Genomic DNA, 25,225 nt, shown 5'->3' on the forward strand with positions numbered 1-25,225 from the left:
TGTGTTAGAGCTTGTAGGGTGTTCTGGCAATTACTGTTATTTGCAACTGGGCAGGATTGCAGGATGGTGTGCGAAGCACCCAGCCATCGGTCTCACCTGCTAATTGGAGTATTGTAGTCCTTCCCACTCGAAGGAATGTGAGCACTTTTTAAACTTTATTATTTTTTTTACGGTATTTGGTTCATGCTTACTATGTGCCAGGCACTGTTGTAAGCACTGGGGTAGGTCCAAGCTGATCAGTTTGGACACAGTCCATGTCCTATGTGGAGCTGACAGTCTTAATCCCCATTTTACAGCTGAGGTAACTGAGGCAAAGAGAAGTGAAGTGACTCACCCAAGGTCACCCAACAGACAAGTGGAGGAGCTGGGATTAGAACCTATGCTCTATCTACAAGGCCACACTGCTTCCGTACTACAACAGAATTAGAGGGGAGGTTCCCTGCTCGTAATGATCTTACAGTCTAGAGCTTACACTTCCTAGTGTACTTGAATTAAATGTGCTAACAAAATTCTCAAGAGGGAAGTGTGGTCATGGGGAGACTTTTGATGAAGAGACTCTGGACCCAGAAAGATCCAGAAAAACCCCAACTTTTCTTCAAGGCAGTGGGTAGAGACTGGTTAGCATCCTGCAACTGAGTCTCACTAGACTGGAAGCTGATGGAACCATCAGATATACCCGCATTACCACCTATCAGGACAACTAGGCACCCTTGCTGCCCTGAGGAGGAGTCTTGGGTTGCCTGACTGCACTTTATTTCAAATTTTGATGTACGTCAATCAATCAGTGGTATTTACTGGGCACTTACTACTATGTGCAGAGCACTGTATTAAGCACTTGGGAGGATAAAATGCAACAATTAGCAGACACGTTCCCTGGCCATAATGACCTTACAGTCTAGAGCTTACACTTCCTTGGGCACTTGAGTTTAATGTGTTAACAAATATTTTAAGAGGAGAGTGTGGTCATGGGGAGGCTTGGATAAAGAGACTCTAAAGATCCATAAAGATCCCAGTTTTTCTCCAGGATGGTGGATAGAGACTGACTAGTATCCTATGATTGAATCTCACTGGGCTGGATACTAATAGGACTATCAGAAACATAAGAATAACGATGGTATTTGTTAAGCGCTTACTATGTGCCAGGCACTGTGCTAAGCGCTGGGTAGATACAAGCAAATCAGGTTGGAGACAACAGCCCCTGTCCCACGTGGGGCTCACATTCTCAATCCCCATTCTCCACATGAGATCACTGAGGCACAGAGAAGTGAAGTGACTTGCCCAGGGTCACAAAACAGACAAATGGTGGAGCCTGAATTAGATTAGAACCCATGACCTTCTGATTCCCAGGCCTGTGCTCTATCCACTATGCCGTGCTGCTACCAGCTGTCTTTTCTTTCACAGACCTTATGAATTATTGTGAAAAAAACAGATAACCATTTTCTTGGGATAATTTAGGCATTACCACATGGAGGTGGGTGTGGGGAGGGTTACACCAGATGTTTCCTTGAGGGTACTTTGGCAATTTTATCCACAATCAATCATTATTTATTGTGCACTTACTCTGTTCATGGCATTGTACTAAGCATTTGGGAAAATGTAAAGTTAATAGGTTCCTGCTCTCAAGGAGTTTACAGTTGAGCAAGGGAGGCAGGCACTAAAATCAGTTACAGGTAGGAGGATGCAAGATTTTAAACATGCAAACACAAATGCTGTGGAGGAAACTGGGGTGAAGTAAGTACCTAAGTGCTTAGTGGGTGAGGATTCAGGGGTTTATTTGGCACATTGCGGGGTGTCGAATAGGTTGGGGAGATGAAGGTTAGTCAGGAAAGGCCTTCTGGAAGAAATGTGATTTTGATAGGACTTGGAAGATGGGCAGAGTAGTGAGCTGCCAGATATGAGAAGGAGGAAGTGGGCGAGAGGTTGATGGCAAGAGAGACAAAAATGAGGCAGAGTGAGTAGGTTGGCATTAGAGGAGTGAAGTGTGTGAGCTGCATGGTAGTGGGTTAGCATTCATGATCCTCTTTCACTTTTTAAATTTTTTTCTGGACGAGTGATGAATGAAGGCCATAATTACTGTATGTGGATTTAAAAATAATTTCATTCAGTCGGATTTATTGAACACTTACTGTGTGCAGAGCACTGCAGCCTCATCATCATAGGTATTTATTAAGCACTCACTGTGCACGGAGCACTGTACTAAGAGTGGTAGACAAGTTCTCCATGCACAACAAGCTTACAGGTGACTTTGTCATCTCCGAATCTGGCTCTGTCATTAGAAAAGCAGCATGGCTGGGTGGAAAGAGCCCAGGCTTGGGAGTCAGAGGTCATGGGTTCAAATCCCGGATCAGCCGCTTGTCAGCTGTGTGATTTTGGGCAAGTCACTTAGCTTCTATGTGCCTCAGTTACCTCATCTGGAAAATGGGGATTAAGACTGTGAGCCCCACGTGGGACAACCTGATCATCCTTGTATCCTCCCCAATGCTTAGAACAGTGCTTTGCACATAGTAAGCGCTTAACGAATGTCATCATTATTATTCTTATGTAGTTGAACAGTGCTTTGCACATAGTAAGTGCTTAACGAATGTCATCATTATTATTCTTATGGAGTTTTGCACTTTTTCAGAAAACCTGATAACAAACAGTTGTTATTTTTTAAATTGAATTTTGTTTTTGGTCCTTATAAAACATAAACAGAGGGAAATAATGATGATGAAGGATTCACATCTGACTAAGTGATAAAACAGTTCCCTGTAGGATTTGAAAATACTTTTGTGAAGTTTAGGGTAAAATTTTTCATGTAGACTAAGACGTGGTATATAGCTTCACAAATCAGAGCAATCATTACAGCTTGTAAACTATTACTTTTTGATGTTTGGCTTATTCTAAAAAAAAAACCAGATGGTTTCTGCCTGTCATTTTCACTGAAGGAGTCTGGGACTGAATTCTACTCCATCATCTTCAAAATGAAAAGGCTATGTGCTTCCTTTCATGAAAATCATAATTCTCCAAGGTCAGCACCAGATCTTTGTTAATGACATTACCAGCTGTACAGGAAATGCACTATGAATTAAAATGAAACAGCTGCTTAAATGTGGACGATTGCTTAACCATGACAACCAGACTTTTTTTTACTTTCAAAAAAGGATACAACAGAATCTTTTCACACTGTTTATTTTTTGGTCATGTTATTGGCCTTCCAGCATGGTAAATCTGGCAACCTGCCAGAAGTGGAACGCTAACTTTAAAATTTGTGTTTAAAATGTCTCCAAGCTAAAATTGATGTTGCGACCATCAATTTGTTCAGATTTTTAACTGATGAGGATTTTGAAAAGGAGCCCTTCTGGTCCAGAAAAGACTATGGAACTGCCTGAGAGCAAAAGTGAATGTTTTTATCTTGGAGGATGAAATAATAATTTCTAGTAGCAACTCTCATTACTAATCTCAAACTAGGCACAGTGGATCAGGAGAGTCTGTGAATTGTTTGACCATTTTCATCCAGGAAGAACATCTCAATTACTACTTACTCGTTTTTATTAGACATTTCTCCTCTGCTTCCTAAAACTGTCTGAGGCCGGGTCATCTTTGCCTTCTTCCTCTATGCTCTCCTACCTTTAAAGAGGAGCAGCATGGCTTAGTGGAAACAACACGAGCGTGGGAGTCGGAGGTTGTGGGTTCTAATCCTGGCTCATCCACTTATCAGCTGTGTGACTTTGGGCATGCCACTTCATATCTCTGTGTCCCAGTTACCTCATCTGTAAAATGGGAATTAAAACTGTGTGAGCCCCATGTGGGGCAACATGATTATCTTGTATCTACCCCAGTGCTTAGGACAGTGCTTGGCACATAGTAAGCACTAACAAATACCATCATTATTATTTTTATTTAAGCCATTCTCTTCTTCAGTCGGTGTTGACAGCCTTTGCTCAAATGCCTGTTCTCATGTGCTGTTCTGACCCTAACACTGCATTTTTCAGAGCCCTGTCCTCTTCCATTTCAACTCCAATCTCCTGATGCTGGGGATGTGACCCTCTTGCAGTTTGCAGCCTTGTAAATCTTTCACTGCCACTGAATTTACCCTCTTTCCTCCTGCTGATTTAACCATTTGGAACAGAATTCTTCTTTCCATTTCCCAGAATACAACCCTTTACTCTCTTCAAAGCTCAACTAAAAGCCAGCCTTTTTCCAAAGCCTTCCCTTCCTAAATGGTGTGATGGCCAGACACAGGACCTTCCATGTTTTTTCAGTGGGCATTTACGTAGTGCTGGTGTGTCCCCCCACCATATTTCTTTTCATGGCGTGTTCATCAGGGAGAACTCTTGGAAAAGTGCTTATTTAAACCCATTTCCAGATGGGAAATCCCCTGGGTTACCCTATCTTCCCACTCCGTTTGAAAAAGCCAAAGAAGAAGCCTCTTAGACAATCCACTAGAAATCCTGTGGGAATTAGCTTCCCGAGGCTCAGTGCTGGAGATGGAGAGAGGGAGTAGTAGAGGTTCAAAAATAACCCAGTAAACATGCAAACCTAGCCTTTGGAAAAGAGGGGGTGGAAATCCCTGCTGATTCCCAATTTTTGTTTTCCTTTTGCTCTGAAAGTCACTTTATCATTGCCTAAAACCTCCTTTTCCATATACTTGGTAAAATATTTTCAGTGAGTTGCTTATACTGGAGATTCTTTGACTTTTAATACCTTCTTAAAATGCTCGTAAAATGAAACACAAATATTCCATCACCCCTCAAGCTGATGTCACTTCAGCAGTTTTCCACTCCTTGTTCTCTGTGATGTCAAGAAGCACTCTGTTTCACTGCATGGCTAAATACCAGCTAATTATGCCACTTTCTTCCAGCCCGTGGAATCCATTCTGAATACTTAAGAGGTTGATCCTTCACTTCATATGGATGATTTACTTCCCTCACTGTTAACAAGATTTACCTGTGTGAACATATTTAAAATAACATAAATCATTATGAATCTTAGGAACTTCTCCTGATTAAAATGCTTAGGTGCTTTCTGACTGACATAGTCATCTTAGAGGAAAGAAATTTTGAGATGTTTATGTATGAAATGCTGAATATACTGAAGCAAAGTAAATTATAGGACCAGTTGAGGTGACAGTGTATGACTCACTCTGAAGGCCTTTGAAGTTGCCCTAACATAATTCATGTTTCTGTGGCAGAGCAAGTTATAAGCAAATTCTTCTCACGTGCATTCATGTCCACATGACCCCTTTTAACGGCATGGTTCCCTAACTCATTTTGAAATGCAGCATTAGTGAGTCCAAATAGTATAAACTTGTGTGATTCATTATCCTGTCACACAGCTTGAGAGGCTCTGTTTGAGCAGCGGCTTTGGGAAGATGGTGACTCCAAGAGGCAGAATTGAAAACAGTACCAGGCCTCACTAGTAGCCAGTTACAACAGCCCATCAGAGGATGGTTTTTTCTGGGCACAGTGTAGGTGGGATTGTTAGGTAGACATGGATCTTTTCAGCTACATCCACACAATTAGATAGAACACAGGCCTGGGAGTCAGAAGGACTAGACCTGGAGTCTAATCCCAGCTCTGCCACTTATCTGCTGTGTGACCTTGGGCAAGTCCCTTAGCTTCAATGTGCCTCAGTTACCTCTTCTGGAAGATGGGGATTAAGACTGTGAGGCCCAGGAGGGACATGGGCTTTGTCCAACCTGATTAGCTTGTATCTTCTCCAGTGTTTAGTACAGAGCCTGGCTCATAGTAAATGCTTAACAAATACCATAAAAAAATCAGATAAAAATATCATCTTTGGAGGTGTTGTTTTGAACCTGAGGAAATGGCTGCTGTTGATGGCAGCGTAGTTCAGTGGAAAGAGCACAGGCTTGGGAGTCAGAGGTCATGGGCTCTGCCACTTGTCAGCTGTGTGGGACAAGTCTCTTAACTTCTCTGTGCCTCAGTTACCTCATCTGTAAAATGGGGATTAAAGACTGTGAGCCTCACGTGGGACAACCTGATTACCCTATATCTACCCCAGCGCTTAGAACAGTGCTCTGCACATAATAAGCACTTAACATATACCAATATTATTATTATTATTATTATTATTATTTCAAAGAAAATTATTCCAGTAAGCATTTGGTACAGTGTTCTGCTTAGACTAAACACTCAAATACCATTGATTGATTAATATTGTGCTGGTAAGGAATTTCACTTTCTCAAACTTAGTGCACTTAATGCACTACTCAGGCACTTGAGCAGTGTGTTGTTTTCGAAGGGACAATATAAAAGGAATTGTAGCAATTATTATTAAGTGCTGTCAAGTCATTTCCAGGTCATAGCGACACTATGGATAAATTTATTCCAGAACTTCCTGTCTTCTGCCATAATTGCAGTAATGGTATTAATGAAATTAGTATGTGCCAAACACTGTACTAACCTCTGGGGGAAGATACAAGATAATGAATGGGGCTGAGTTCCTGCCCCTCATCAGGAACTACAGTCTAAGTAGGAGGGGAACAAGTATTTTATATGTATATATATATATATATATATTTTTTTTTACAGATAAGAAAACTGAGGCCCAGCTGGCAAGTGACAGAGCTGGGATTAGAAGCCAGCTCCTCTGACTTTCGGGTCCATGTCCTTGCCACTAGGCCATGCTTTTTCCCTAGTGGGGATAGCAGTCTGTTTGATTATGAGGAAACTCCATGGTATACTGGGGCCAAAAATGCAAGAAGCTAGATAATTAGCTCTGGGCTAATAGGGGGACACATTACAGGACTTTCCAAGAGATGGGGTTTTGACATGAAAAAGTTTAATCAACTGATGCTATTTGTTGAGCACCTACTGAGTACAAAGCACTGTGTTAAGTACTTGGGAAAGAAAGTGCAGTGGAAGAAATCGATCACTCAGAATTTATTGAGCAAATACTGTGTGAAGCTCACTGTACTGAAAACATAGGAGAGTCTGAGAATACACATGATTCCTACCCTCACAGAACTCAAATTGTAGCAGAGGAGACAGACACTAAAATACATTTAGTGACCTGCCCAAGGTCACAAAGTGGACAAGTGGCAGAGCTGAAACTAGAACCCAGGTCTCCCGACTTTGTCGCCAGCTCCTTCCAGTTGGCTGTGCAGTTCTATGGCATTTTAGATTTGCTAGTAGAATTGTGCTGGTGGAAATACTGGCCACTGTAATCATCCTAAACACATAGGATTTAGTTTTTCACCTGAAGGGGAGAATGCAAAAGTGACTAATCCAGCTCTGGACTTCCCACCACTGGTTAGGCAAGCCGAGAAAAATTTTCCCAAACTGTGGAAAAATTGCAGACTTGTGGTTTTTTGAAGCTCCTCTGCACGGCTGTCGTAGGAACGGTTTGGATTCGGAACTGCGAAGGGAAGTTGAATAGTTTTAGCCTGGAGATTATTATAATTCATCTCAGTGTACCTGTGGAATGGGATGTGCGTGTACCCTCTGAGTCATAAAAATAGGGCTGCACTTTGATGAAACTGATGCAAGGCTTTTATTTAATTTAAGGATTTATTCTCTCCAAGTAATTTTTAAATGAACCGTTCCAATTGTTGAAATGGAACAATCCAAGTTGAAAGTTCCCGTTGGTGTTGAGAATCAGTCTGAATGCTCAGCCAGTGGAGTAATCCAGTGGTCACATCTAGGGCATTTTAATTAGTTGCAGACTCTGGTCCGCAGCAGGCCCGGTCCCTCTTTCCATGGCAGGAGTGGAAGCCGAGGATTAGATGCGGTTTAGCCAGTTCATATGGGAGGGGGAGGGCCCGGGATCCTTCTTTCTGGGTGGCTGGGGGAGGTAGGAAGAAAAAACAGCCACACCAGTCCATTTGATACACAGACCTCTCTCTGCCATGAGACTGTCTCCTCCCCTGATCCTTTTCACAAGACACTTCTCTTCAGCCTCCTGCCTCCCCCCACAAACATATGAGTTGGCCTGAAGCTGCCTCAGTCTAAAGACAGATACGTAATGATTCAGACGCACGAGGGTGGTGCAGCCTGGATAGCTGTTTTCTCCCCAGCACCCTTGCTTGCTCCCCCCCAACCCAACACACTTTACACAACCTGAGTGGCAACTGGACTAATAATAAAAGTAATAATAATGGTGGTATTAAGCATTTACCATGTGACAGGCACCGAACTATATGCTGGGGTGGATACATGCGAATCGGATTGGGCACAGTCGCTGTCCCACATGGGGCTCCCAGGCTTAATCTCCATTTTACAGATGAGGTAAATGAGGCACAGAGAGTGAAGTGGCTTACCCAAAGTTCCACAGCAAACAAGTGGCAGAGCCGGAATTAGAACCCAGGTCCTTCTGACTCCTAGCCCCGTGCTCTATCCACTAGGCAAGACTGTGTCTTGGTAGATGGACTAGCTACCAAACATACCTATTCCGAGTTCTTATAGCTGATGGGTTTAACTGTGTGCACACATAGATGCTGATTTTAGGTATTTTCATGACTTCGAAACTTTAAGCTTGTTGTGGGCAAGGAATGTACATGTTATATGGTACTCTCCCAAGCTGCACACAATAAGCGCTCAAGAAGTACGAGCGATTGATTCTCCAGGTCTCAAAATATTGCACATAAAGCCCTTTTTTTTTAAAGCAGATAAACTTCATCCAAGCAGTGTACTTCTTTTTTTTAAAGCAGGTAAACTTCATCCAAGCTGGGAACTTTTGAGAAAAAAAGAGGAAAATTAGAAAAAAAAGACTTTTAAAGGAAGTAGAGCCCAAGGATAGGAGTAGTTGATATCCTTGGTTTCAGTGGCAATAGCCACTAAATACATCCCTAATAGCCTAGCCACTCTGGGGGAGGGTGACTCTTTAGTAGGCAGTGATGGGTGGAAAATCAGTCAGGCAGTCAGTCAATCAATAGTATTTATTGAGCCCTAACTATGTGCAGAGCACAGCACTAAGCACTTGGGAGAGACCAGTACAGCAGAATGAACGGACGTGTTCCCTGCCCGTAATGAGCTTACAGTCTAGACAGGGAGACAGATATCAATATAAATAAATAAGTAAATTATAATATATAACAAATCTTGCTGAATCCTCTGCAGATAACTCAGGTGCTGTCTTCCCTAGTTTGCTTTTCCTCAGTTACATTAAAGTAAGTTCAGTGGTTTGGATCATGACGCATCTATTTTTAGATTGAGACAGCTTCAGGCCAACGCAAATGTTTCAAAGTGAAGTGATGCACTCTGAATCAGTTATAGTCCTGTAAAGCTCATCAGTAAAGAAAAATGAAGCTTAAAATATTCAGCTTGTTTCCTAGAGGGTTTCAGTGAAGATTTCAGTGTTGTTGGATTTGGGGACATTTCCCCTGATCCTCTCCAGGCCCTTCCTCCTCTTGCCCTCTCTTTGACTCTTCCATCCTTCCCAGAAGTATCTCGACTTCTACCCCTTCAACCCTTGCTTTTGACCCCATTCGTTCTCTTCTTATCAAAACAATTGCCTCCTGATTTCTTCCCTTCTTGAATGCAATTTCCAGCCATTGCCTTTCCAGTGACTCCTTCCCCACTGCTTTCAATCTATTTAAAACAAAAACCCCAAACCAAAAAAATCCCCTCCCTTGATTCCACCGTTTCCTGCAGTTACCACCCCATCTCCCGCCTACCATTCTTGTCTAAACTCTTTGAAGGAGTTATCAACCCTCACTGCCCCCACTTCCTCTCCTCCAACTCTCTTCTCAATCCCCTGGAGTCTGGTTTCCCAGCCCCTTCGTTCCAAGAAAAAAGCCCTCTTTAAGGTCACCAGTGATCTCATTCTTGCCAAATCCAATGGCCACTACTTCATCCTAATTGTCCCTGAGGTTTCTGCTGACTTTGATACTGTGGCTTCACAGGCACTTATTTCTCCTGATTCTCTTCTCTCTCTGCCCGCTCCTTCTTAGTCTCTTTCATTGCTTCAATCAATTTGTTTTATTGATTGAGCTCTTCCTGTATGCAGAGTACTGTCTTAAGCACTTGGGAGGGTACAACAAAACAGATTTGGTAGACATGAGTCCTGCCCACAAGGCGCTTATTACCCCTCTGCCTCTCACCCTCCAATGGTGGGGGTAGCTCAAGGCTCACAACTAATTAATGATGGCATTTATTAAGTGCTTACTGTGTGCAGAGCACTGTTCTAAGCGCTGGGTTAGATACAAGGTAATCAGGGTGTCCCACGAAGGGCTCACAGGCTTCATCCCCATTTTACAGTTGAAGAAACTGAGGCCAAGTGGCAGAAGCGGAATTCGAACCCACAACCTCTGGCTCCCAAGTCTGGCTCTTTCCACAAAGCCATGCTGCTTCTCCCCTTCTATTCTCCATCTTCAGTCACTCCCTTGGAGAACTCATTCACACTTATGGCTTAAACTCACCTCTATGACTTTACCATTTTTATGTAGATGATTTCCAAATCTACCTCTCCAGCCCTGACCTGTCCCCCTGTCTGCAGTCTCACGTTTCCTCTTGCCTTCAGAACATCTGTACTTGGGTGTCCTGCCAACACCTCAAACTTAACCTGTCCAAAACAGAACTCCTCATCTTCTCATCTGAACTCTGCCCTCCCCTTGATTTTCCTATCACTGTAGACAGCACCATCATGCTTCCTCTCTCAAGCCCATTACCGTGGCATTGTCCTCGACTCTTCTCTCTCATTCAACCCACACATCCAATCAGTCACAAAATACTGCCAGTTCTACCTTCAGAACCTCACAAAAATCTGACCCTTCCTAGCCATCCAAACTGTTACCATGCTATCATGCCCTTGTCATATCCTGCTTTGACTACAGTGTCGGTCTCCTTACTGACCTCCGCACCTCCTGTCTCTCCCCCTCCAGACCATACTTCACTCTACTGCCCAGATCATTTTTCTAAAAATAAAAAAATAAAAAAAATTCTGTTCCTATCTCCCCACTCCTCAAAAGTGATTGTCCATCTACCTCTGTATCAAACAGAAACTCCTTACCATTGGCTTTAAGACACTCAATCAGTTCTTTCCAGCCTACCTTATCTTGCTGATCTACATTATGGTCCTCATACTTTGCTCATCTAATACCAACCTACTTTCTGACTCTCCATTTCATATACCTCTCCTGAGCCCTTGTACACATCCCCTTTCTGGCCTGGAACATCCCCCCCCCTCCCCCCCCCGCCCCCGGTGAAATTCAACAGTCCACCACTCTCTCTACTTCAGAACAATCCTAAAATCACATCTCCACCAAGAGGCCTTTCCTGACTAAGTCTTCATTGTCCCTACTGGCCCTCTCTTCTGGGTTGCCTTTGTACTTAGATCTGTGTGCCTTAAGCTCTTGATATTTACCCCGCCACCAGCCCCAAAACAATTAGTAGATAGTATTATACTCTTCCATTTCCCCTATCTGTAAATTTATCTAAATGTCTCCCTCCTCTTCTAGGCTGAAAGCTCTCTGTGGGCAGGGATCAGGTCTAACAACTCTGTAGACTTGTATTCTCCCAAGCACTTAATACAGTGCCCTGCACCCAATGAGCATTCGATAAATATCATTCATTGACTTAATCTGTACATTTCTTTTCATTGTAATCCCAGTAGGGTAACATCCCAAGAAGCACATATTTCCTGTAATTCTTTCATTCATTCAACAGTAGTTACTGAGCACTTACTCTGTGCAGAGCACTGTACTAAGTGCTTGGAATGTACAGTTCGGCAACAGATAGAGACAGTCCTTGCCCAATGATGGGCTCATTCTTTAACGGTTGGTGGTTTGATAAATATTATGCAGTGCAAGTCTGGGCTACTTTTCCATGCAAAGAAATCCACCCCACAAATGGAAAATACTGGTTTCCTTGCTGTTACAATCATTAGTGTCCCCTTATATCCTCCACGTGTCACTGAGGCTATTTCTCCTCCTCTTCCCCCAGGGTCCTCTGAGTGCAGTACCCTAATACAGGATCTCCAGATTCTTCTTCTTTATGTAACTGGACTCAAAAGCTCTCCTTCATTATTGCATGACCTAATTTCATTTTAATAGAATTTATCTGCAGAAATTCTTGCCAATTTTCTTCTTTACTCTATGCATTCTTGACCTTTCCTCAGTTTTCTCTAGACAGCAATTTGAAGATAAGAAACACACTGGCAGTAAAACAGCATTTCTTACCCATTATACTGGTAGATACTCACCTCTGATTGTGGGTGGGATGTCCCATCTTAAAGGAGGATGCAAAAAGTTCATTAAATATCTTAAAATAGACTTGGAATGTGTCCATTCTGATTATCTTGTATCTATCTCAGTGGTTGGCACATGGTAAATGATTAACAAATTCCAAAGTCATTACTATTATCACTGTTGCTTTAGATAGTGAGCCTCTGAAGGCCAAGGATCATGTCTAATTCCCATCTGGGAAGTCTTTCCCAATGCTTAGTACAATGCTCTGCACATATTAAAAACCTAATGAATAATAATAATTGTAGTAATGGCAATTATGGTACTTGTTAAGTGCTTACTCACTGTGGACAGGGAATGTCTTTTTATTGTTGTACTGTACCCTTCCAAGCACTGTGTTCTGCACACAGTAAGCATTCAATAAATATGACTGACTGACTGGCTGGCTATGTTCCGCATGCTGTTCTAAACACTGTGGTAGATATAAGTTAGAGGGACAGGGGCTGTGTCCAATCTGATTACTTTGTATCTATCCCAGCGCTTAGAACAGTCCTCGGCACTCAGTCCCTGTCCCACATGGGGATGACAATCTAAGTAGGAGGGGGGAGAATTTAATCCCCATTTTACAGATGAGGTAACTGAGGCATAGAAAAATTAACTGACCTGCCCAAAGTCCCTCAGCAGACACTTGGAAGAGGTGGGATTAGAACCCAGGTCCTCTGGCTCCCAGGCTCTTTCCACTATGCCGTACTGCTTCTCCTCTATACTGAACTGTACTACATTCTCTAAATACAACCACTTTAAGTTGTATCTTCAGCCACCCCCACCCACACCCCAGGAGGTACCTGTCTGCAGGATTTCCTCCTTCCTCCCTTTATGACTGCCTTTATACCATTCTCGGTCCCCTTCGCAGGCTCCTCCTCCCCCTCCCATCCACTAACTGTTGGGGTTCCTCAAGGGTCAGTTCTTGGCCCTCTGATGTTCTCCATCTACACTCACTCCCTCGGTGAACTCATTCTCTCCCACCTCCATCTATACTCACTCCCTCGGTGAACTCATTCTCTCCCACGGCTTCAACTATCATCTCTATGCAGATAACACACAGAACTACATCTCTGCCCCTGTCCTCTCCCCCTCCCTTCAGGCTCATATCTCCTCCTGCCTCCAGGACGTCTCTACCTGGATGTCTGCCCGCCACCTAAAACTCAACATGTCCAAAACTGAGCTCCTTATCTTCCCTCCCAAGCCCTGTCCTCTTCCTGACTTCCCTAGCATTGTGGATGGCACGACCATTCTTCCCATCTCTCAAGCCTGCAACCTCGGTGTCATCTTTGACTCGGCTCTCTCATTCACCCCACACATCCAATCTGTCACCAAGACCTGCTGGTCTCACCTTTATAATATCACCAAGATCCGCCCTTTCCTCTCCACCCAAACGGCTATCTTACTGGTACAGGCTCTCGTAATATCCCGGCTAGATTCCTGTGTCAGCCTGCTCTCTGATCTCCCTTCCTCCTCTCTCTCCCCGCTCCAGTCTATTCTTCATTCCGCTGCCCGGATCATCTTCCTGCAGAAACGCTCTGGGCATGTCACTCCCCTTCTTAAAAACCTCCAGTGGCTGCCTATCAACCTCCACACAAAACAAAAACTTCTCATTCTAGGCTTCAAGGCTCTCCATCAGCTTGCCTCCTCCTACCTCTCCTCCCTTCTCTCTTTCTACTGCCCACCCCGCACGCTCCGCTTCTCTGCTGCCCATCTCCTCACCATCCCTCGGTCTCGCCTATCCCACCGTCGACCCCTGGGCCACGTTCTCTCACTATCCTGGAATGCCCTCCCTCCTCACCTCCGCCAAACTAACTCTCTTCCCCTCTTTGAAGCCCTACTGAGAGCTCACCTCCTCCAAGAGGCCTTCCCAGACTGAGCTTCCCCTTTTCCCTCTGCTCCCTCTCTGCCCCCCCTTCACCTCCCCTCAGCTAAGCCTCCTTTTTCCCCCCTTTCCCTCTGCTCCTCCCCCCCTTCCCCTCCCCTCAGCATTGTACTCGTCCGCTCATTTGTATATGTTTTTATTACCCTATTTATTTTGTTAATGAAATGTACATCCCCTTGATTCTGTTTATTGCTATTGTTTTTGTCTGTCTCCCCCGATTAGACTGTAAGCCCGTTATTGGGCAGGGATTGTCTCTATCTGTTGCCGAATTGTACATTCCAAGCACTTAGTACAGTGCTCTGCACATAGTAAGCGCTCAATAAATACTACTGAATGAATGAACCTGCATGCTGAATGCACTTCTCACTTGCTCATGTAAAATATTACCAACACGGTAAGAAGCCCATGATCAAACTATGCAGCAAATGGAACCGGCCTTTCTCTCATTTTTCCCCAGTTGTTATAGTGTGGTGCCAAGGACTCTCTATGACTGCTGCTTCTGTTTGTCACCTATCTGACTGTTAGCAGAGTCAGTGCCGGGGTTGGTGATGCTGGTGGCAATGATATCTTCTGCCTCCCTTTCCTCCATGTTCCCTCTTCCCTCCCTTGGAACTTTTTTTTTTAGTAGTAATTGTTAATTGTGGTATTTGTTAAGCACATACAATGTGCCAAGCATTGTTCTAAGCACTGGGGTAGATACAAGGTAATCAGATTGGACACAGTCCCTGTCCCACATGGGGCTCACAGTCTTAATCCCCATTTTACAGATGAGGTCACTCGGCCCAGAGTAGTTAAGTGACTTGCCCAAGGTCACACAGCAGACATGTCGCGGAGCCAGGATTAGAGCCCATGTCCTTTGACTTCCAGGCCTGTGCTCTTTCCACTAGGCCATGTTATTTATGAATGCCTCCTGAATGCACTTCAGTGTGTGTGTGGGAGATGCCACAGTAGCTCTAATCAGATTTCCTGTCCACGAGGAGTTTACAGTCTCATGGGTAAGACAGATAGACAATTAGCAAATATGCATAAATAGCAAATATGCATAAACTAGTGTTCGGGATGGGCTGAATAAAGGGAGACATAAGTGCAAGAGGAAGCTGAGGGACTGATAAGAAACGGGGCAGTTTTTCAGGCAAAACTTGTTAGAGGAGATGGAATTTTAGGAGGGCTTTTAAGGTAGAGAAGGCAGAAATCTGGTGGAGTTGTTGGGGAGGGAGTTATAGGCAGTGAGGACAAGGTGAACAAGGTGGTTGGAGGATGGGTTAAATGAGACCAGGGTACAGCCAGAGGAAGTGGGCTTGGGAGGAGCCAACAGTAGGAGCTGAGGAGTTGGGGTCAAATAGAGCCAGGAAGTAAGGTGGAGAGAGCTGGTGGAAAGCCTTAAAGCCAGGGACAAGGAATCTTTACTTGTTGCTGGAGGAGATGGGCAATGATAGGAGAGCTTTGCAAAGAGGGGGAATGCGAGCTGGGTGATATTTCAGGAAGTTGATTCAGACCGCAGCAAGGGGAGGCTGGAAGTAGGGAGACTAGTGAAGAGGCTGATACAGTAATCCATTTGTGCTCGAACCAGCTGTGTGGGTAGAGATTAAGGAGTAGATAAATGAAATGTAAACTCCTTGTAGGTAGGGATCATGTCTACTGATTCTATTGTACTGAACTTTTCCAAGTGTTTAGTACAGATTTCAGCACACAGCAAGCACTCATTAAATAATAATAGTGATAGTTGTTAAGCGCTTATTAAAAGCGAAGGACTGTACTAAGCGCTGGGGTAGATACAGGGTAATCAGGTTCGACGTGGGGTTCACAGTGAAGTAGGAAATTCCCTTGATTTATTGACTGAAATGTTACCGAGGAAAAATCAGCAGGTCTTTCCAGTGGATTGAATGTGAGAGCAGAATGACAGTGAAGAGTGAAGGATGATACCAAGGATGCAGGTTTCAGTCACAGGGAGGATGGTGGTAATGTCACCGAAGAGGTCCATCCCAGGGAGGATGGTGGTGGATAGAACATAGGCCTAGGAGTCAGAAAGACCTGAGTTCTAATCCTGCCTCCCCCATTTGTCTGTTGTGTCACCTTGGGCAAGTCACTTCACTTCTCTGTGCCTAAGTTACCTCATCTGTAAATTGGGGGTTAAGACTGTAAGCCCTATGTGGGACAGGGACTGCACCCTACCTGATAATAATAATTATAGTATTAAGTATTTACTATGTGCCAGGCACTGTACTAGGCTCTAGGGTGGATACAAGCAAATTGGGTTGAACATGGTCCCTGTCCCACATGGGGCTCACAGTCTCAATCCCTATTTTACAGTTGAGGGAACTGTGGCACAGAGAAGTAAAGTGACTTGCCCAAAGTCACACAGCTGATAACTTTAGACTGTGAGCCCGTTATTGGGCAGGGGTTGTCTCTATCTGTTGCTGAATTGTACATTCCAAGTGCTTAGTACAGTGCTCTGCACATAAGTGCTCAATAAATACTATTGAATGAATGAAAAAGTGGCAGAGCCAATATTAGAACCCATGACCTCTGACTTCCAAGTCCATGTTTTTACCACTAAGCCACTAAGCCAGCTGCTTCACACTACTGATTGCCTTGTATTTACCCCAAGGCTTAGTTCAGTGCTTGGCACATAGTAAGTGCTTAACAAATATGATGAAAGAAGAAAGGAAAAGGGATCAAGACTGTGAGGCCCATGTGGGACAGGAACTGTTTGCAAATTGATTAACTCATATCTGCCCCTGTGCTTAGCATAGTGCCTGGCACACAGTAAGAGCTTAACAAATGCCATAAAAAAATCTAATCACATTGGGATGTGAATGGAGAGGATCTGTATAATACCTGTAGGTTCTCTGCCCTTTTGAATGCACCTCTTCCTATCTATCAGTTAATCAATCAATCAGTGGTATTTATTGCATTCTATTTAGGCTGCTTGGGAAAGTTCAGCTGAAGCTGTACTTATGTTCTACCTTCTGTCCCTTCTCTGCACAGCTATTGGGCTGGCTCCCACAGTGAATGGTAGGTACTGCTTCAGTGACCCTTGGCCCCTGAATCAAGCTTTGAGGCTGACCACGTGCTAAACTAGTTGAGCTGTGAAATTGCTGTTATGCCTTTATTCCTTTCTGCACTGTGAGAAGAGAGCAAATGTGAAGTGATTGTCACTGTATTTTCCAGGAACTGGCGAGCTGTGGATGGAGTAAGAAAGAGAAGCACAGTCTTGCCCCCAACATTGTGGCCTTCACCAGGAGGTTTAACCAGGTGAGGAATGACCATCCCATCTGCTGGCCCAATTTTGAACAGCTACACCAACTGACCAGTGTCATGCCTGGGCACAACTGGTCCCCCCAGCTCCCCGTTTGTGGGCTTATTGTGAGACAGGCCGAGGTTTGAGAAGGGGCTTTGGGTTTTCTCGTCTCCAGCTGGCAGGATTGATGATCTCTCTGAACTGGACTCCCATCAAATGCAATTCAATCTAACCAGTCCCACCACCATTTCCCACCTAGTATATTTTTCCATGGTTCCTGGAAGTAGGCTACTTGAAAAAAGAAGAACCAGGACATCTGATCCAGGCCTCTCGGATAATAGCCACTTGGGTAATAGGTCATTGGCTAACATTTCTCCAGCTGCTCCTTTGCTGGAGGAAATGCCTAACCCTGGAAGTCATTGTTGCTTCCCTGCAACTTCTTTCCTCAGCCATTTAAAAAGGTGCTAACCTATGTTTGCTCTGTAACCCAATGAAATGACTTTTCCATTACTCTTCAAAGATTAGGTTGTTGTTTTATTTGCAGTACAGAGCCAAATAAATTATCTTCCAGAGGACAGTTGGGCAAATTTGGAGAGCAACCACTAAAGCTCAAAAGTTTAGGTTTATCAAACTAAATTTGGGCTTTTAAAAATCAGAGTAATAATGATGATGATGATGGTATTAATTGCTTCCTGAGTACCAAGTATAATGCTGTGCACCAAGGTAGAATCAGCAAAATCACCAGATCAGGAGGAGTTCCTGTTCTACACGGGATTAACAGAGGGGGAGGTGATCATATGTTATCCCTATTTATTTTATGGGTATTATGTCCCCATTTTACATCATCAATCATTATCATCAAAAATGGTATTTATTGAGCACTTACTCTGTGCAGAGTGCTGTAGTAAGCCCTTGGGAGAGTATAGTGCAACAGAGTTGGTAGATACGCTCCCTACCCACAACGAGCTCAGACTTAAATAACTGTGATATTTAAGTGCTTAATATGTGCCAAGCACTAAACTAAGTCTTGGAGTAGATAAAAGATCATCAGACCCCACATGGGGCTTAGAGTCTAAATAGGAGAGAGAAAAGATCTTGAAAACCCATTTTGCAGAAGAGGGAACTGAGGCACGACTCTGCCACCTGTCAGCTGTGTGATTGTGGACAAGTCACTTCACTTCTCTGTGCCTCAGTTACCTCATCTGTAAAATGGGGATTAACTGTGAGTCTCATGTGGGACAACCTGATTACCCTGTATCTACCCCAGCACTTAGAACAGTGCTCTGCACATAGTAAGCGCTTAACAAATACCAACATTATTATTATTATTATAATTATGTTAAGTGACTTTGCCCAAGGTCACACAGCAGGCAAGTGGCAGCGCCGGGATTAGAATGCAGGTTTTCTGACTCCCAGGCCTGTGCTATGCTCTTTCTACCTGGCCACACTGCTTCTTAAAGAGAAAACTGAGGCATGGAGATATTAAATGACTTGCCTCAAAGTCAACCAGTAGGCAAATGGTAGACCTGGGGCTAAAACCCAGGTGACCTGACTCCCAGTCACAGGCTCTTTCAACTAAGCCCTGCTGCCTCCCCTAAATGAATGACTTCATTGCAAGATCTCAGGGGATTCCTTTTTTTCCCCTTTACATGGTGATTTGCTCTGATGCCCGTCCAAGTATTCCTGCTTAGCAGCTGAGCTATCCAGCGGTTGCAGTTTTTTTTCTGGGATCTTAACACCATAATCATTAAACACAGATACTTGCTAAATCAGGCAAAGCTGTTCAGTTTATTTTGTGGGCCACAGCCTTATGTTCAGATTATATCCAATGAAATGATGAGAAGCAGCGTGGCTCAGTGGAAAGAGCACGGGCTTTGGAGTCAGAGGTCATGAGTTCGAATCCCAGCTCTGCCACTTGTCGGCTGTGTGACTGTGGGCAAGTCACTTAACTTCTCTGTGCCTCAGTTCCCTCATCTGTAAAATGGGGATGAAGACTGTGAGCCCCACGTGGGACAACCTGATTCCCCTATGTCTACCCCAGCGCTTAGAACAGTGCTCGGCACATAGTAAGCGCTTAACAAATACCAACATTATTATTATTATTATTATGAATAAGAAATTCAATATGATTTTAAATAGTGCTATATACTCCTATTAACCATCTAGGTAAATCATTTTGAAACAAAGCCATGGTAACCACTATGATCAAAGCTATACAACCTATCAAAATCAAATTAATATCTGTTAAGTCTTGGTAACTCCAAGTTGCTGAACAGTCACAATCAATGTCCCTGCATATCTTTGCCTCTAAATTCATTCTGTGTTAATGGGGACTGTGACTACCAGACAAGCATATGCACATGGAGAAAATCACCAGCCCTGACCATTTTAGGTTGCATTTTAGAGCATTTTTCACTTGGATCACCAAGAAAAGTTGGAATAAAATTGTCTGTGAAAGTAGTATTTATTTGTACCTTAGCAGAAGAATGCGCATATCATTCAGGCCATCAATGGTATTTATTGAGTGCTTACTGTGGGCAGAACACTGTGCTAAGCACTTTGGAAAGTACATTACGGCAGAGTTGGTAGACGCTATTCCTGCCCATAAGGAGTTTATAGTCTATTGATGTGGGGAGACTCTGCAGGAATTCGCACTTAGAGTGTGACTTTAAAGAAAATACTCTGTTCAGCTCTTTGTGGGCAGAGAATGTGTCTGCTCTTGTATTGCACTCTCCCAAGGACTTAGTACAGTGTTCTGCACACATTAAGTGCTCAATAAATGCAATTGAATGAATGAAAGATAATTTTTCTTGTGGTATTTTAGTGCTTCCTTTGTGCCAGGCACTGTATACTACAAGCTGAGGTAGATACAAGTTAATCAGGTTGGACACAGTCCATGTCCCATGTAGGTCCTATGTAGAAAAGTGGCAGAGCCATAGAACCCAGGTTCTTCTGACTCCTAGGCACTCCTCTATCCACTAGGCCACAGTGCTTCTGCAAAGGGTCTGGCCATTTGTTTGGGGTATGCGGCCCTTTGGGATTGTGATAGTTATCTGTCAATGTAGCACATTTTCCTGCACAGAGAACCCCAGAAGCACTCAAACAATTTCTTTCCTGAGGAGTTATGTGAAGCTGCCCACCCTTCCTAGGTATGTAAACCCAGCCCTGCCTCTCCTCTCCCTTCCCCTATTCCCTTGGCTTTCTTGTCTCCCTCCCTGTACATAAACTTATCCTCTACGCCATATTGTTCTGAACCCCTCCCAACCTCTCTGCCCTGAGCTAGAGCTGCTGTATGTTTCCACCACCTTTGTCCCATTGCCCAACTGCTTCCAAGGCTGGAGGTACCTGCCTTCTGCCTCTCCAAGCTCCTGCTATAGCTGGTCCTGGCCCTGTCTTCTCGGGCTGCAAAACTCAGGGAATTGAGTTGGATTGAGGTAATTAAGGGAAGAGAGGAGCAGAGCAGACTAGTGGAAAGACCATGGGCCTGGTAGTCCGAAGAACCTGGGTTCTGATCCTGGCTCCGCCACTTGTTGGCTTTGTGACCTTGCGTGAGTCTTTTAGCTTCTTTGTGCCTCAGTTACCTCATCTGTAAAATGGGTATTAAGACTGTGAGGTCTATGTGGGACAGGGAATGTATCCACTCCAATCGTCTTCTATCTACACCACCACTTAGTACAGTGCCTGGCCCATAAGAAATTTTTAACAAATACCATAAAAAAGGAAAGAGTGGCAGAGGAGATTGTAGGATGGGTGAGAAGACCCTCTTCCCATCTGGCCCTTTGCCTGTTGTCCATCTCACATTTCATACTGTGGTTGGACCCCCGAATGCAGACTTTGACACCCTGGAAGGTGGGAACTGGAAGGGGTGATGTGAGTGGCTTGTGTGAGGAGCTGAGGGTGGAGCAACGTGAGTGGCAGTAGTGCTGTGGTCCCAAGGGAACTTGGCCACATTGAATCTATAGATATAGAATAGGGGAAGACTGGCACGGGGTTGGCGGGGGTGGGGAGCAGAGAAAAAGGGTTAAATTCGGGTTGTGGTGAAGGGGGCAGTAAATTCAAGGTCTGGGAACTGGGATGTTTGTCCTTGGAGGTGAGACCAGGAAACACTGCTGTCCCGGTGAAATTGCCAAAGCAAATTCATCCATCCCTTCGATCATTTAGCTAAAGGTGAGCTCGTTTTGAGGACCAACTGAGTGCTAAACACTGTACTAAGCAATTAAGAAAGTACAACAGATGCAAGACTCATGTTCCCTGGCCCTCGAGGATCTTCCAGTTGAATGGAGGAGACAGATGAAAATTGTTGGCATAATAGTGGGACCAGAAGAGGAGCATTGATGTAATAATAATAATAATGTTGGTATTTGTTAAGCGCTTACTATGTGCAGGGCACTGTTCTAAGCTCTGGGGTAGATACAGGGTCATCAGGTTGTCCCACGTAGGGCTCACAGTTTTAATCCCCATTTTACAGATGAGGTAACTGAGGCACAGAGAAGCGAAGTGACTTGCCCACAGTCACACAGCTTACAAGTGGCAGAGCTCAGGTGGATTGGGCACCCCCGACTACGGTGAAGCTGCACCGCCTCCTCCCCGGCTATAAAGCCTCCCCCACTATGAAGTAGTACAAAGACATCAAAACTTTGAAAGGAAGGTATTTCCACTGAGTGGACATTGACCCACCAAGATGTTTGCTGCATAGGGTGAGAGTAAAATTATATTCCAGTCTAAAGGAAGAGGTAGACTCTTCTCCCACCAGTTTAATTTCTTTGTTTTTCATGTAAATGAATTTACATCCTTTTCCTCCCCACGAAAATATAGTACGAAACCATAGCTGAAGTCTATTCTTTAAGCATAGACAATGTTGGAGAGAGAGAGGGAGAGAGAATTGGCCTTTCCATTTTGGCCCTGAGTAATGAGATCCATGTGTTGTTACTGGCCCTCTCCAGCACTTTAAAAAAGAATTCACATTATATATAGCTGCCTTTTGTGTTAAAAAAATGATGCTGCTAACAACAAGATTGTATCCATGTGTGTGTTGTTCAGAGACGATGTCTACAAAACTGCACCATGAAACTATGCAAGGGCATCTGTTCTAGGCCCTTGCCATAGGATAAGCAGTTCCGCCCCAAGTTGGGTTGGGAGACTGGCCCAGGAGAAGTCTTGGGGAGAAGTCTGATGAAATGATTCTAACCATTGTGACTTGGAGAGGGCATCATGAGGTGGACAAGCGAGAGAGGCAGAAATGGTGATCCTCCATCCAAGATAACAGTCTGGATCAATACATTGCCCCTTCCTACCTCTCCTCCCTTCTCTCTTTCTACCACCCACCCCGCACGCTCCGCTCCTCCGCCGCCCACCTCCTCACCATTCCTCGGTCTCATCTATCCCACTGTCGACCCCTGGGCCACGTCCTCCCGCGCTCCTGGAATGCCCTCCCTCCTCACCTCCGCCAAACTGATTCTCTTCCCCTCTTCAAAACCCTACTTAAAACTCACCTCCTCCAAGAGGTCTTCCCAGACTGAGCTCCTCTTCTCCCTCTACTCCCTCTACCACCCCCCTTCACCTCTCCGCAGCTTAACCCTCTTTTCCCCCCATTTCCCTCTGCTCCTCCCCCTCTCCCTTCCCATCCCCTCAGCACTGTACTCGTCCGCTCAACTGTATATATTTTCATTACCCTATTTATTTTGTTAATGAAATGTACATCGCCTCGATTCTATTTAGTTGCCATTGTTTTTACGAGATGTTCTTCCCCTTGACTCTATTTATTGCCATTGTTCTCATCTGTCCGTCTCCCCCGATTAGACTGTAAGCCCGTCAAACGGCAGGGACTGTCTCTATCTGTTGCCGACTTGTTCATTCCAAGCGCTTAGTACAGTACTCTGCACATAGTAAGCGCTCAATAAATACTATTGAATGAATGAATGAATGAATACATTGTGTTTCCACAAAGAACTGTAAGGATGTACCTGTCTTAGATTGGCTCAGATAGATAACTCTTACCTCGCAGTTAAAAACATGGTAGAAGATGGCATCATGGTTGAGCAAGGCAAGGCTTTGCCTGGGAGAAGAGCTTTCCCGGGCAGTTATGTGAGGTAGTGTGATTGATATTTTAGGAGTGGGAAGATTTCAAGAGGTAAATGTGAAAATGGCAGGTGTTAAAAGTGTCAAATGAAAGAGTGTTGCCCAAGACTTTTTGCATTCAGCCTGTGTGGAGTTGGTTTTACTTCAGTCTTTACAGCCACACACATCTCACGGGTAACACCTCACTGTCAGCAGCAGTGTCATCTTCAGACGTGAAGGATAGCTCTAGATGTAAATGAGGGAAAGCTTTCATCAGCAACTGGCTGGTAAACTCTAGAATCTGAATTTAATTTTTTACAGCTCCTTGGAAAAATTGATGCCGTGGTAACAGACGAGTGTCCTAGACACAGCTGGATGTTTGTAAGAAAATCCCCAAACAGTATATTGAGCAAATGCTTCTGCAGTAAGAATGTGCTCATTGTGAAAAACGGTTTTTGTTCCCATTAACTTTTGTGGTTTTTCTGACTAAAATAAAGAAAGCACATTATCACCCCCATGCCACCACAACCTGGAATAGAACTCTTAGTACCATTCCCCGAGTGCTTCTTATGGGATTTTGTAGGCAGTATGGTTCACTTTCATTTGAATAAATTAAATAAGTAATAAAAGAAATTGAATACTTCAGGCCTGAATAATGTAAATACTGACTGAGTCTTCTAGTCATATGGAGACTTGTTTTGATGTCCTCCTGGTTATATGATGTTTTCTCCTGAGATGGCTAAGGTTTTCCTGGTCAAAGCCACACCAATACCAAAGAATACCAAGTCTGCACTTCAACTCCAGAGTGTTTCCTTATGGTGTGTGGAGCGCAAGCCCTTTCTCTTCCAGCTGTGCTTTGTGGGGTCAAGTGTGAGCCACCTCCGAAACTTCCACCGAGAAGCCCCAGCAGGATCTGCAACTGCTTCTTAGTGATGTAGCTTTTCTTTGTGTGACTCTCTACATGTCTAATTTCTGTCTGTGTTTTATCTTTACAGGTCAGTTTCTGGGTTGTACGAGAAATTCTAACAGCACAGACTTTAAAAATCAGGGCAGAAATTTTGAGCCATTTTGTGAAAATAGCAAAGGTGAGCCTGTTTTTTCATTTCTAATGGTTCTCATTGTATCCTCTCTTTGGCTCTTTCCTGATCCCTTTCACAGAAGCCCAAAATGCCCCCATCTTTAAGAAACTGTTAATTTCCTCGAACCCTCAAACCTCCACCTACATCACCTCTGTCACTTACAAACTGCTGGGTAAAGAAGAAGGAATACACCGATCGTGTGGCCTCCCCTCTCCGTTTCTCTTACTGTGCCCCCTGTTGTTTTATTCCTCCCAATCGTATTCAGATGAAGGGATTCTATGAGCCAAGGCCAATAGTCGCTTCTTTGAGCAAATCCTTCTGGACCTCTCGGGGAAGCTCAGCTGTGAATCAACAACCTCCCGCGCCCCAGCTTCTTCCGCCCCTCCCTGCTGGTTATTGAACTGGATTTCCGAGTCACAGTCTTTCCTTCATTAACCTCCTCCCCTCCGACTACTGCTTTAGTACTTTCTCCAGCACCTCTCCTCCCCAAGCTCAGTGCTTACTTTACCCGCCACCCCCGCCCGAAATGCTCAGGCCCCAGAGCCAATATGGTTGTCGAGAGGTCATCTGGTCCAGCTTCTTGCTTTTGGATCAGTGAATGACTAGTTGAGTCTGGTAGCCACCTGTTTTTTCTTTAGAGATTTCTACATCCTCCATAATAATAATTTTGTTATCTCTTACACACTTATGTGCCAAGTACTGTATTAATTTTCTTTGTGGAAACACAATGTATTGATCCAGACTGTTATCTTGGATGGAGAATCACCACAAAGATAATCAGGTCTGTCACAGTCTCT

At 44.2% G+C, this 25,225-nt stretch overlaps 1 protein-coding gene across 6 annotated transcripts in view; it reads left to right on the forward strand.

Annotated features, from left to right (window-relative positions):
* Nucleotides 1–25,225, forward strand: part of RALGPS1 (Ral GEF with PH domain and SH3 binding motif 1) — a 480,822-nt gene that overhangs the window by 141,204 nt on the left and 314,393 nt on the right. For all 6 annotated transcript variants that reach the window (XR_005659940.1, XM_029062600.2, XM_029062604.2 and 3 more), the window contains exons 6-7: nt 17,223–17,306; nt 24,345–24,434. Coding sequence is in view for 5 of the 6 variants with exons in the window: in XM_029062600.2 (XP_028918433.1) it covers nt 17,223–17,306; nt 24,345–24,434 (174 nt within the window). In the remaining variant the exon portion in view is untranslated. The remainder of the gene's footprint in view (nt 1–17,222; nt 17,307–24,344; nt 24,435–25,225) is intronic.

The sequence above is a fragment of the Ornithorhynchus anatinus genome, chromosome 4 (assembly GCF_004115215.2).
Source record: "Ornithorhynchus anatinus isolate Pmale09 chromosome 4, mOrnAna1.pri.v4, whole genome shotgun sequence".
NCBI classification, from domain to species: Eukaryota; Metazoa; Chordata; class Mammalia; order Monotremata; family Ornithorhynchidae; genus Ornithorhynchus; species Ornithorhynchus anatinus.